Source organism: Saccoglossus kowalevskii, chromosome 6 (genome assembly GCF_978046115.1).
Source record: "Saccoglossus kowalevskii chromosome 6, keSacKowa6.1, whole genome shotgun sequence".
Classification (NCBI taxonomy): Eukaryota; Metazoa; Hemichordata; class Enteropneusta; family Harrimaniidae; genus Saccoglossus; species Saccoglossus kowalevskii.
In genome coordinates, this window is record NC_140646.1 from 37,282,838 (window position 1) to 37,297,976 (window position 15,139).

The 15,139-nt window shown below is 32.5% G+C and overlaps 1 protein-coding gene across 4 annotated transcripts in view; it reads right to left on the reverse strand.

Annotated features, from left to right (window-relative positions):
* Positions 1–7,384: 7,384 nt before the first annotated feature.
* Positions 7,385–15,139, reverse strand: part of LOC100313662 (naked cuticle-like protein) — a 30,224-nt gene continuing 22,469 nt past the window's right edge. For 3 of the 4 annotated variants that reach the window (XM_085499883.1, XM_006819683.3, XM_085499884.1), the window contains 5 exons: positions 14,951–15,023; positions 13,715–13,830; positions 11,731–11,826; positions 11,160–11,560; positions 7,385–10,779 (listed from right to left, as the gene is read on the reverse strand). In XM_085499883.1, coding sequence (XP_085356009.1) covers positions 10,068–10,779; positions 11,160–11,560; positions 11,731–11,826; positions 13,715–13,830; positions 14,951–15,023 — 1,398 coding nt within the window. In that variant the 3' untranslated portion in view covers positions 7,385–10,067. 4 annotated transcript variants of the gene reach the window in all.

Consider the following 15,139-nt stretch of genomic DNA (forward strand, 5'->3'; position numbering starts at 1 on the left):
GGTGATAATTTTGTTAAAGGACCCAGACCCTGTTTGTATTAAAAAAAAAAAAAAAAAATTACCTAATTTGCATAATAATTAGTCTGTTTTTTGCTTTTTACATTGATATCTGAAGTACTAATGATCACATTTCCAAATGTTCTAAGACAATACACAAGCCTGATTGATTTTGGATTAAAATTTATGCTTATTAATGACCTGATTTGCAGTTAGTCATTACCGGTATATGCTTTTACATTGATATCTCAAGTTCTAATCACATTTCAAAAAATTTGGTACATACATGCTCTGTGACATTGCACAGACCTTCTTAGTTTTACATTGAAATCTGCACATATTAATTACCTAATTTGCATAATAATTAGTCAGTTTTCAGCTTCTCCATCAATATCTAAAGTATTAATCAACTTATTTCAATGAATCGTAGTACACAACACAATGTGACAACCTGAATAGTTTTGGATTTGAATGCATTCATAATAATTAGCTAATTTCCACTGATATTTTAAGAAAATATTATCTAATGAAACTTGGTACATATGTGCCCCGGGAACAATGACTGCTTTTGGGGTTGAAATCCATGCATAATAATTACCTAATTTACATAATATATATCTATCCACTTATATCTTAGAAACCTAATTTGCATAATATTTATAATAATCACATTTTTTTTCAACTAAATACAACTGGATCAAATCCATTCACTTCTTCACAAATGCCAATTATATAATTAGTGTTAAATAGTCTAGGGCTGAGGTTACATCCCTGTTTCACATGCACAGTAGGAAGGAAAATACGGTGTGACTACCCGTTTCAATTTAATACTATACTTAGTATTGCTGTAAATAGTCTTATGTGTGCAGACAGTGTCTAGTCCAGGAATATGCTCAGATTCAACAGAAAGTATAATGTACCAAACATGTGAAAGTTTTTCCAGACTTTGAATGGCATGACAAATAATTCAGTGTCAAAACCTGAATCCATTACTGCATAGTTACCATGTTTATGTCAAGGTAATACCTGATTGTATACGCTGTAACTTATGGCATTGGAGTGACAGATGTATAATACCGGTAACGGGAATAATAATTTATTAACATTTTTAAAAAAATGAATGCCAAAAAATGAAAAAATGTACCAAGTCATTATTAATGCTATAACCTCTGTTATAACCCCTGTTAGAATTAGGGGAAATACCAAAAATAAAGTAATATAGACCAAAAGCATAATTAGTAATTGAGAGTGAATAATTGGCTGGTCCAGTATCAACAGATATATGTATTAAAGATCCTTCAAAAATCAAAATATATAATCAGAAATTAAACAGGATATGCTATTCATGCATTTTTTGTATCCAAACTGAATTTCATTTGTCCAGCTTCATGTACAGAGATATAGTAGTACGGTCAAAAAACAAAAGTTTATGCAGTCAACCATCTTTGAGCCAATTGTGGAACTAATTGTCATGGACATGTATCCTGTATTTGAAACATTTTGAAAAAACAAGATGGCTGCCAGTTTGTCATTTTTTTTTAATCCAACATAGAATGAATCATCATGGACATGTATTTCAACGAGTATAATGTTTGTATCCAAAATAAACAAAAAACCAACAAATCCTGTCCAAGATGCTACATTTTCCAAAAAACAAGAAGGATGCCAGTCGACCATCTTTGATCAGATTATGGAACAAACTGACATGGATATGTATTCCAATATGCATGATGTATGTGCCAAATATGAATGAAATATGGTCCCCAAGTCTTCAAGATATAGTAGTATGGTCAAAAAGCAAAATGGTCGCCAGTCAGCCATCTTTCATCTGAATAAAAACAAATTGTCAAGGACATGTAATCTAACATACACAATGTATGTAACAAATTTGAATGAAACTGACAAATCAATGTCCATGATACAACATTTCCAAAAAAACAAGATGGCTGCCAGTTGGCCATCTTTGATCTGATTGCCAAACGAATCATCATAGACGTGTATCCTAACATGCATAATGTATGTACAAAATTTGAACAAAAACTGACAAAGCATGCATAAGATACCATTTTTTCAAAAAAACAAAATGGCTGCCAGTCAGCCATATTGAATGAAATCAGTAAATCACTGCATGTGCACATGTCCCATATAAAGAACTAGGCACATACAAAAAATGATTTAGTCCACAGGGTTCTGAAGTATGATTCCTGACAGACGAACAGAGACCAAATTATAAGTCCCTGTTTTGAATTTCGTTCGAATGGGGACTAATAAAAATAAATAAATAAATTATATAGGTCGTGCAAAAAATAATAGTAAATATAAATTGGACATTTTCATTCGTATTTAGCACATGCATCACACATCAAGGAGTACATGTTTGTATAAATGTCCTTGTGCTAAGTCGAACTTTCCACTAGGCTTAAAAAGTATTTGTAAATTTCAAATATCTGTTTCTTCTTTTTTGTAATTAAAGCTGTATTTATTTATTTAATAATCTACCATTTTTATGGAATATTATTGCTTTTGTTTTTGATGTGTTCACCTCCATGTTCCACTAGTCATAGTATAAGGCAATTTTTTTTTAAGGAGAGCGAAAACAAAATAAAATTAATTCTTTTTTTCCATTAGATTTGTGTGATTCTCTAAGAATTGTGGGTGAGATCATTGATCGGAGAGAAGAAATTAAATTAAATTTTATTCCATGTATAACCTTGTTTCTCATCTGCGCGAGTCTTTGGTACTTTGATCGATACTCCCACGAAAATGCAACTTGGATTTGTTAAGCGGCGGGCGAAAAAAAAACGAAGATAAAAATAATTTTTTTTAACAATTTTTTGCACTTACAAGTCAGCGGGCGCGAGAAATTACGCTGAAATAAAATTTTATTTTTATTTCATTTTCGGCTCCTGTTCATTCGCCGGGTTCGCGAAACAAGGGATAATAAAAGTCTGGCCTAAATCATCTGCATGTAACAAATTATTAATTGATTGTTTTTGGTTTTTTTATTATTGATATATTTCTATTATTGGTTTAAAAATAAACATATTATCTGTAGAAGTGTATCCTGGCCTGAAACCTGCTTGACATTGTGTTAGAATATTATTGTCTCCAACATAATTGTGAAGTCAACTATTGATGATTGACATGGAAAGTTTACCTAGGCAACTCGTAGGGGAAAACCCTGTGCAATTACTTAGGACATCATTGTCACCTGACTTGAAAATTGGTTTTAATTCGTTCGCCGACTATCTGGGGTTTGTTTTAAAATAAAAATAGTTTTTAACTTTATTAATGGTTTAATTAGTTTTGTGATTAATGATTTTTTCTTTTTCAATTTTGTTATCGTTTTTATCGATGTACTTTTTTCACTTACCTTCACATTACTCTCTATTTGCCATGTCCCTGATTTCTGTATCCAATTTAAATTAGTGTTTTATCCACTCATCCACACTTGTACTGTTGCTTAAGAGTATATCAGTGTTTGTAGGTAATGATGAACTGCCTGATATGTATATATATTTATGGATCATTGTTCTAAATTTCAAATGTGCTATTCTTCTTGAGTATAGATTGCAATGATTACAAGTGATCACTATTTCATATATTCCAAGATGTCCCAAAAATATAATTTCACTAATCCCTAATCTCTATTTCATTTGTGGCAGGCAGCTTCACTAGCAAATATCAAATTTCTTCAAGATACTTAGTACTAAGTAATTAGTTTGTGGAGTTACTTTAAAATGTCAAGATGCACTTCCAAATCTGGCATAAATGTTCTGCATGAAACAAAATATGACAACCTTGATGTGAATGTCATACATTTCTAGATCTGCATACTGATTGTAGGATGGCTTTCCAGGAATGTCCAGATTGCAGCATTAACTTGGGTAAAATGCGACTCAAAATTGTAAATGTCATTTTCTTCACAAGACTTGTATGGTTTAGTCTTTGTTTGTGGGTGTATGGAGTTGTATCTCGAACTCCACTGGGCTGATTTTCTTCAAACAGGCATCCCTGAGAAACATGAGGGACAAAAATGTCCATCAGTTGGGCGAAATATGTCATCAAAATACAAAAATTGATGTGACTAGGTATACTATTATGTTTTGTTTTTGTACCTACTTTAATAAAAAAATCAGTGAAATAAAATGGCCAAACAAAAGTTATCTTGTAACAGCAATAGTGCCCCATAAAAATTAGTGTGAATTGATATAAAGTGCATAGGAAGACCTATCAGAATTACAGCTACAATGTACAGCATACTATAAAACAATATGGCGGCCAGTCAGGGGATTATAAATCTAATCAGGAAACATAATTAAATGCCTCAAGTTCCATGATGATTATTGTATAGGCCAAGTTTTAATTCAATTAAATAATGACCTGATGTGTGATGTACAGGGTATGTGTGAAGTTTAAACTTGATTTGGGGTAGACCTGTACGAGATATGGCTTCATGGAACTGCATTGGTTTGAGCAAAATGAGCGCCATTTTGGATTTTATAGTGACAAAAATGCACATGCATTTGTCTGATGAGATGAATGTGTAAAATTTAGAGGTCAATTTGAAAAATAAAATGAAGTGTATCAGGGTTATTTTCAATGTATGTACCTAGTTTGAACAAAATCTGAGATCCGGTTCTGGAATGAATATGTGTAATTTTGATGCATATTAATCATAAATTGGCTGCCATTTTGCCATCTGGAATCGGGTCATGAAGCAAATGAATGTGTCCAATAAGATGCATGTATGAAGTTTGAGCCATTAGTCCACATTTCTGTTCAAAACTAATAACATATCCTACAGTATTAGTACTTGTGTACATACTGGTACTTTCAACTGAATTGCCCAAAATATTAGTAAGAAATCAGCATAGAAATTAATGGGAAAAAAGGCCACAAATCTGCCATTTTTGTTTGATTCTGGAAAAATAACATCTACCTGTAACCAATTATGCATGGAAAATGGTTCTGAAAATGTTTACAGATTGCGATTTTTAGGATTTTAGACAAAATAGCTGTCAATTTGACAAATTTAATCGAATCACCAAATAACACGTCCAACAGTATAACCTGGGAGTATAGTACTTGTGTAAAAACTTTCAACTGAATCAATCACATATAAGTGAGGAATCTGTAAAGAAATGAATAAAAACAAAATGGCCATCAATGGGTATATGATGAACACCACTTTTGCATTTGATTTGCATTTTTTTTTTCTAAAAACCTGAAATCGCAGTTTATAAACAAGTCCAGAACTATTTCTTGGAGATGAACAAGATTATTTCACTCCAACTTTGCATCATAATCATGCATATTAAGTTGCAGGTGCACATCATACTTTTAAAAATGGCTGACTGGTGTCCATTATGTTTTTATTCATGTCCATCTTGATATATTGCCTGATTTAGTTGAAAGTTTGCATACAAGTACTATACTCTTAGGTAACACTTTAGGCTGCGTTATTTTGTGATTCAATCAAATTTGCCAACAAATCCTGAAAGTGTCCAAAACAGAGATGAACAAAGTGGTTTTATTAGCTCCACTGTCATCTTAGATAAGGCAGAGTTGTTCATTTAGGTGATTGTTCATTGTCGTCTGTCTGTTTGTGCAACTCTTACTTTTTCAACTTCTTCTTGAAAACTACTAGCCTGATTGCTTTGAAATGTTATGTGTAGTCAGAGTTGTTTATATTAAGACGATATTTTGAATTTTTTATTGTTAGTAAATACTTTTGTCAATTTTTTGTTAAAAAAAAATTATTTTCAACTTCTTCTTTCAACTGCAGCCTAATTGCTTTGATATGTATTATATGTAGGTACGTCTGGTAGACCTCCATCAGATTTGTTCATATCAAGGCAATATCTTTAATTCTTCATTTTTAATGAATATATGTCATTTTTGTTAAAATATGGTGTTAAACGATAGGTATGGACTTCCATCAGATTTCTTTATTTTTTGTGACATTAATTTTTTATTTTCACAATTATCACTTGTTTGATTCATTCCTTTAACGTGATTTTCATGTCTTTAATATTCTGCTGTCTTGTGACACTTCTATTGCAGTCATTTGTCTATATCTTTCTTTAGTCTATTTTATTTTATTATATTTTATGAAGTTACATTACCAGAAATGCTCATTTTTTAGTGTTATACAAATAAAATGTTTAACAGAAAATTGTCTTTTAACAATACAACATTATTTCCATGTAAATTGATATATACAGAAATGTTATTCACAATTATATGCCGACAGTCAGTATGATGGTAAGTCAGGAAATCAAAATTGGATGCCTCAAGAATAATGCTCATTGTAAGGACAAAGTTTGAATTAAATCAATGAGTAACTGAAATCCAAATTAAAAATATGCCCCAAGTCAGTGAAATGACGAAATATCTACTAGTTTCAGTTCATATTTTTTTATGTATTTATTTTCCATGCAAGTTTTTTTCCCTCCAAGCAATAGCAAAAAATCCTGGGTTTTTTTCCCTCCTTTGTTAATTTAAGACATTCATCAGTTTATTTGATAATTTATAAAACTATGTTCTTATTCATAAATTATTAATATTTACTATTTGTTTCTTTTAAAGGGTCATATACTAAACTAGTTCTAGGGAACTATTTCCTCCATCCTCACTGTAAGCTATTTATAACTCATTTGTTTATTATCTGTACGTTTTATATTGGAAAAAAAAAACTTCAATCCAGAATATATGACCTTGTGTGTGATGTTTAAACTCAATTGGTCCAGACAAGTATGCAATGTCTGAACTGCATTCATTTAAACAAAATGGCCATCAGTCAGCCATCTTAACTTTGATAGTTACAAAAATGCATGCAAGAGGTGATGTACATGTATGTGCAAGTTTGAAAATTGATCTATCCAGGCATGTCTGAGATAAGAATCCGAAACTACATTCTTTAAAACAAAATTGTTCACCCTATCCGGAAATGAACAAATCTGACCTAAGGAAACTGCATATCAAAGCTGGTAGTTTTCAAAATGTTGAAAATGCAATGGTTGACTAGACTTCGCCTATATGAATCGCTCCACTCTGTTATCTTAGGATGACAGTGGGGCCAAAAAAAATGGTGCACGATATGCAGTTAGAATAGTAATGGTAGACTAATTTTGACACAACTATTGTAATGCCATATGCACAAAAATGTGGGCACATCAAAAAATTGCAAGTAGCAGTCCATCTTATAAAGCCAACTCCAAATACATATATGCGTGCAATGAATGCTGGGAAATGTACCAACTGCATTCTGACCGATTTGTTAATCCAGTGAATCTGATGTGAATTGCAAGCCGATAGAATTCAACTTCTGCTATGCAGTACAGTGCACAAGTAAATTTTGAAATGACATATTACAATAACACAGTTTCCATTCCAGAATTCTTTAATGCAGTTAACACCTGCCGGAGTGCTCAACATCAAACACTCAATAAAATCAAAAATTTACTTAATAAAAGTCAATGATGTTACATAGAAAATATATTAACTCCCTCTGGGAAAATACTGAATATACACTAATTTTCAATGATCCACTAGCAAACAAAAATCCACTTTTTTTTAAATATTTCAATCTATATTGACATTAAAAACCCATAACTTGTATTTAGAACATGGTGCATTCACTATACGACTTTGGATATTGTTTTTTAATATTAATTAAATTTAAAGTATTTGCACTTTTAGAAAAAAAATGTTGTCCTTGAATGGATGGATGAAATTTGTACATTTCAGCTGAAGAGAAAAATAAACTGAAACAGACAATCCACAAGAATTGGCCATTCAAAAGGCAATACTATGAAAAACTGATTCAACATTTTTGAGAGAAAAAAAAAACATTAATATATATATATATATATATTAACTGTATACATGGCAATGTATATTTCAATAATACTTTTTAAAACAATTATATTTTTTAAATGTTTGCTTTTTTTTAAATAAAATTGTGAAATTTTTTTTGGTAAATTTTGTTGGTTATGGAATGAAATCTTAAGTATGCATTTCAGATTTCACATAACTCTGCTACTTACTTAGAGTTATAAAATAGATAGTATTGTCCTTGGTGTTCAAAACTAAACATGAAATTACGATGAACCATTAAATATTCATAATTTAAGGGCAAATTCGCTGAGATTTCTCATCTTATAGAGCTGTGGTCATCATGAAATGGGTCCCACACAACGTATACAATACATTCTTTGTTCACATAAAATTTGAACACTCCCTGCACAATGACCACCACACTTTAAGGATCTCCTGACTAGAAATTGGCAAACTTATCATAATATAAGCACTTGAAAGTACTTTGTGTGACTTGTAAGATCCAATCATTTACACTTCAATACAAACATTGTGTAGCTACTCAAAGAAGTCTGCAGAACCAACTATCATAAGCAGTCAAGTTTTGCGTTTGAATTTTGACCAATTACTTGTACAATACCAAAAAAACAACTGCAATTTTTTGCAAGACACGTCAAAGGACACAGATATAAATAGATTACACAGTAATAGATTATTTAGTGCATACTTTTATGAAGTACAGAAAGTGACAATTAAAACAGTATTGCTGTTGATAAAGCACAGACACGATTTAAACTTGACAATCTACGAGGTAGTCATGTTATTTGACCAGTACTGGTCAATTTCAGCCAAAACTTCAGCAAGTTCCCATTCACCATATACTGTAGAATACCTTATTTCCGCTTGGAATTTATTTTCGCTATTTTCGCTGAAGGAATGATTCCGTGAAAATAAAATCCAGCGAATATACTTTTTTTCCTATATTTCACATTCAACTCATTAAAAATCAGTGAAAATTAATTCCATAAAGAAAGCCCAAAAAGCCTTTTCAGCAAAAATTAATTCCAGCTAAAATAAAGTATTCCACAGTATATTTATATCACTCTAAACTAGTCGTTTTTGTTTAAACTCAATAAATAGTAAAACGTTTTTTTTTTTTTTTTTTTTTTTAAATCGACAGTCAGTAGTGTTATCAATGATTCTCAAATCAAACCAACCTTGGTGGTTGCTTTGTGGCACAACCATGAAGCAACCACCTAGGTTGTTTAAAAAACCATTGCTAATAGACTGCGCCAAGCAATGCCTCAGTAAACTGAAGGAACCAAAGTGACATCTCAGTTTTTTTCATTTTCTGGCAAATAAGAGTTTGGAGCTTTTTTATGTAGAACCAACCTGAGACTGTACCCAAATGATTGGCAAATCAAAAGTTTAAGTCACATGACCCTGGGTGATTCTACTGTTGCTTGGTACAAAATGACAACACTTCTGAAAGTTTACTTTGACAAGAAGCTTTCACTCTAAAACATCATCCTTGTGCGACGGCAAAATTTTGAGTATATATAATACACCAAAATCTGCTATTCAACCTTTCCTAACACACACACATGCAGCATTTGTTTTAAAAGAAGAGTATGGTGCCATGATCAGATACAAATATGGTAGGCAATGCAAGTACTAGAGCAAATACACTGGGTTTTTATTTCTCTGTTCACAAAATTAAAAGCAAGAAGTTTCATTAAAGTACTGAAATTGAAATCTTTTGAATCAAGACCTATAGCAACATCTATTTGGTGTAAACTTATAGAAAAACAAATGCTTACAATATTAAATAAAGAGATGTTATTTATGCAATCCACCATTTTGTGCTATAAAGCAGTAGTATGCTTGCTGGTGATAATGTTAAACTGAAATTACAAGACCAAAAAATCACCTTTTCAACAATAGATGGCGATCTATCGGTTAGAATCTAAATATCAAGACTAGCCAAAAAAGCACCAACATAAAATTACTAATGTTTTGAAAGTTATACATGTATTAAAGAGTGCCCTCTAGAGGTGAGAACAGTTGTGTTAGAAAAACAGTTTACCAATTTAAAACAATTGTCAACTGGGGGGGGGGGGGGTTAAAACGGCACCATAAAATATCAGATAATAAAATTATATATTAAAGAATTATTTCTGTATTTTTAATATTTCTAGAATATTTGTTTTCAAATAATTTAATAATGTTCTTTGTCATTTCACCATATGCTATGTCTCGTGGTAATGATGATAGTGATAATGATGATGGTGCTGATGATGGTGATGATGTTCGTGTCTCTGGATTATTGTAGGTGTCATTTCTGGTGTAACATTCTCAGTTCCTTTGACAAACTCCTGTTCTAAGATTGAAATCTGTTGCTTCAGTTGTTCCCTGTGGCGCGTTCGCTTGTGTTTCCCAGTACTAGGACTTAAACGTTCATTGATTGGGTAGTTAGTTGTTCTTGATTGCGCAGCCAGCTCATTACACACCTGTGCACTAAGTTCACCACAAGCTTTTGGCGATTTCACTTTATGTAAACTGTATATGTTTTGTACTCTTTGCGTTTCCAGGAGTCTCTGATACAACTCGCTCGTTTTGAAATCCTGAGTCCGTGCTTGTGCAAGATTTTCACAAATGCGCATATTAGCAGGGTCGTACGACCGCGACCTGTGGTGTCCCCGGTTGCGATAATGACCATGACCCCGTGAGCAATGTTGCGATTTTGACCTGAGCGGGGCAATGTTACCATGGTTGCGTGATTGCGGTACAATAGGTGATTCCTGCAGCTTGCTGGTGTAGTTTTCCACTCCAGCTAAGTCCAAATAATGATTCCGTCGATCTCGGCTCTCTCTGTCCATAATATGGTCCCTGTTGTTTGCATACTTTTGTCGTCTTTCTGATTCCATAGCTGTCGTTCCCCTCTGATCGCTATGGTGCCTCCTATGAAGTAAAGTTAATCACAATGAGTCAATCTTGGAGACAATTTGCATATTACCAGAGACAATAATACAGTTTTGTAGTTTTAGATATTATGTAAAACACTTGATATAATAAATAAACTACCGACATTTGAACATTTCTAAACACCAAAAGACTTTCTAGAAAAAAAAGGACTGCAATTCTATATTAATGAGCAAAGGACACGTACCATATTTGCTATATAAGAAGAGCATGTGTTTCTATATTCAAAATATTTTAATGATCCAGTATACAACAAACACAAATTTTGGTTTATAGATGCATGTACTTCTATTGGAGTTGCGCTTTTAATAGAGAAAATATGGTACGTAGCGAATGTAAAAGTTGCCATGACAACTGACCTGAGACGACTATTTCTATAAGGATGTCTATCTGCATTTCTGTGTAATAATTCTGTTAAATCAGTTCTCTGACCCATGTCTGATCTTGAACGCCTTTTCTGTATCGGTGATTCTTCTTCCTCATGGTGCCGATGCCTCTGTTTTCGACCCCTGTGGACACCGGTCTCCATTTTTCCAATTAACCTCTCTGCTGGTGTTCTCACTATTTTACCATTTATTGGCTTCTGGTGCACAGCTTTAGTGTTTTCTTTATTTTCCACTGTTTTCTCCATCAGCACCTGACCGGTTTTGCTCTCTGGCACTACTGACAATCTAAGTTTCATTGTTTTGCTGCCTGAGGGTGGTAGTTTAACTGTCGATCCAACCATTTCGTAGATCGAATGCATCAAACTAGCAAGGTCCTGGTTCAATAGAGAACAAATATATATTGTTAATGATGACAACAATGATGACAGACATACTATGACAACTACTGTACCTGCCTTTATAATCATGACTTCATTAACATAAAGTGAAAGCGTTATTTCCATTCCATTCTGGCTCCTGATTAAAAATTTCAAATCATGTTTACCTCTCGAGTGATTTTTCCATGCCCATCAAAGTCATATAGTGTGAAACACCATTCTTGTTTATCCAAATCATCAACGGAGACATCACAGGAGACCTCCTGCAAGGAACGAAAACAACAATATTGGTTTAAGGGCTCTCAAAAAGCAACGCCGATAGCTATTATTGTAAGCCTTGTTAGAACAGCGCCCTCTTGAGTTTGCATTAACACACACTGCAAGAATGTTTATCTTCAGGTAACTAGTTAATTGTATCATTCCTCCTAATAACATAATCCCAATTTGTTTTATTAGTCAAGATTATTTCGGAGACACCCTTGTAATTTGGAAGACATTTATAACAGATGATCCAAAGTTTATGGCTCAATAGACGTGAAACGAAATCCTCTGTACGTAAGATAAATAAGTAAAAACCAGTGAAGCAAAGATATTATTTCCATCGCCTGTGGTCAATTTCAGTGATTAGAGATGTATCTGACCACAACTAATATGTCTCATCTAAGAAATTTATGACAATTTCATCAAAAACTTGAGCAAAACTTTGTAGAAAAACTGAAACTTTACCTAAAAAATAATTTCAACTACATCTTTGTTTTTACATCTTAGTCTGCACTGTTTACCAGTTTATTTTTTTTATTATTATTATTTTAGAGTTTGGGAAAGGAAAAAATAACATACTTTTTTTACAACTAGATTTTGGCAGCTGATCTTCGGAATGTTATAGCAAAACGACGCCACTCAGTTAAATTCTTTTTCCCCAAAGGAAACAAGGGTCCTCAAAAGACTTCAGTACTTTAGAAAATTAGAGGACCTTTGTGTAAACACTTCACGTCTTGTTAAAACAGGACTAACTTGTTTCCTTTTATACGATAAGTGTTTCCACTTTCAGCTAAATCTGAAATCCCTCAGTGAACAGTTTTTTAAGTCAAGCAAAGAAAAAGAAAAAAATTGTCTGTTTTATCTCGAGTCTCATTTGGTTTCTATCGGTTTGAGCTGTGTTATTTACAACATGATTGGTGGTCTTGTGTGTTGGCAAAACTCGGGATTTCAGTTTTAGTCTCTTTCCGGTACGTGTTTAGACAATGGATAATTTTCAATAGATTGATGTAAACCATTTTAATGCACAAGATTATTATAATCTGTGTTATCGTTTGCAGGAATTTACATGTGTCAATCTGAATTTGTACCCAACTGAGACCACTATACATTCTTCATATTTGTGAAAAGGTTCTATCAAATAAATAAAAAAATAATACATAAAAAAAAAAAGAGGGGTAAGCAAACTTGTTTCCATGAAAACAATAACTTTGTTATTTCCCCCATAGTGTGAAGCCCTGGTTTCGGTGGCTATTTTGATTTTAAATTTAAGGTTGTTGTTATTCTGATAAAAATGCCAAATTTGATTTTCAACAAGTGCACACTAGGAACTGCAATGCTCGAACTGCAATGTTTGTAATGTGCATACCATGGTTATTCTAATTTAGACGTATTTTCTCAATTAGTCAAATTTATGTATTTCATAGTCGCTGAAGCCTATTCAAGAATATGAACATTTATTGTGACTAGTGTAAACTGTGAAATCTGAAATACTTCTTCAATGCTCATTTTATCTTCAAAAAATTAATAATTTCCTGATTCAAAAACCAAAATCAATGCCAAAGGATGCCTATATCCGGAAATTTACTGATACTTTTGGCTGCACCACCCAGCATTCTGATTGGTTAATAACGGGCTTAACCTATCGGTCGAAAGATGCAGTTTCAGGCCAACTGGTGCATGAAACAAACTTAGTAGATATTGTTTCCTTTTGGTGTTTCGTGCGGCCGAAAACATTTGTTTACTTGAATTTCATAACAAAGCAAGGAATTGATTTTTTTTGTAAGTTAATATAATGAAAGATGACTAATGTTGTGAACAGAATATTTACATAAACACACAAATACGGTAGTAAACACAACTGAGTGCTTTTACTATTCGATAAACACTCACACTGATTCCTGACTTGGAGTTACCAATAGGCGGTTTTGTATCACTATCAAAACTCTGGTCAAATGTCAACACCGTCACATTCGCTTTTCCTGACATGGTTTCTGGCGGCAGTGCAACTGAATTCAGAAAAAGAAAAAATAATTAATTTCAACTAAACAAAAACAACGTAGATTAAATTATTGTCAGAGAAGTGGATTGCATTCCTTCATGCAACTTGATATAAACATATAAACTGAAAAATACAAGGGATTTTCAATTCACTGTTTTGAATAACAATCTCAAACCCAATCTATGTGGGTTGTTTTTGCGTAAACAACAATACTCAAATGCAATTTGTTACAAAGGCATTTTTATTCTTCCACTTGAGAGAATTTGTATGCAGTTCTTTGTGAAACAGATTTTGAAAGGCTGCAGAAATGCACGTACACATTGTAATGCGACCAGTTACAAAACAGCTTGGCCGATATTTTACCTGAAAACTAAAGTCAATGTCTTAGTCAATGAATTTATTTGATTCTTTGAACACTTTTTTTTTTAAATCATGTCAACAACTTAATTTTGGACCAAATAAAGATACAATTATTCATTTGCTACAAATTTTGATTAAAATGTGCTAGTTTATTCTGTGAGTGGTGACATATAAACAGTTAAGAAATAAAAAACATAATAAGAATATTGATATTTTGAAAACTGAATCTTTTTATTAAAGAAGTGAGTAGTTTTTTTTCTCGGTCAAATTAATATAAAAGCAATATATATGGTTTAGAACGCTGGGAAACTGCTACCATAGCAACTGAAACATTTCATTTTGATTTCAATGAAATGTAATTATAAATACAGTAAACTATTCATTATGATTAATTGATCGTGAGGTCAAAATTTTACATTGGTCGATATGATTCATCTTTGGAGCTGCAGTGATACCCAAATTAAGCTTCGATTTTTGTCACATTTCACAACACATAAACAAACTGACCACAATCTGTATAGCTAGATGATAATTACATCCATTTTGTCCATAATTAAAATTATAGAATTAAAGAAATTTACGTAAATAAGGAATTCCGAACTGTTTATCAAAAGGAGGAAACGAGAAATGCATGAAACTATTATGTATATGATATACATTCACCAGTGACATATTTTTTAAACCCATCTGCGGCTTACAACATTACCAAGGAAAACGCCCCCTGAGAAAAAAACAATTTAAGCCAAACAAAGTCAATCGATACTTGCCTTCAAATCGACACTGATCTTCTGCAAACCCAACCGGCTTGCAATCTTCGTATCGTTCTTCCTGCCCACCAGCCTGTTGATAAACAAAAAACAGAAAATGAGATTATTTGTATCTTAAAATTTGGGGAAAAAAATTATCTGACTGCTTCTTCTTCTTCTTCTTCTGTTATTTTTCAATAAAATTATACA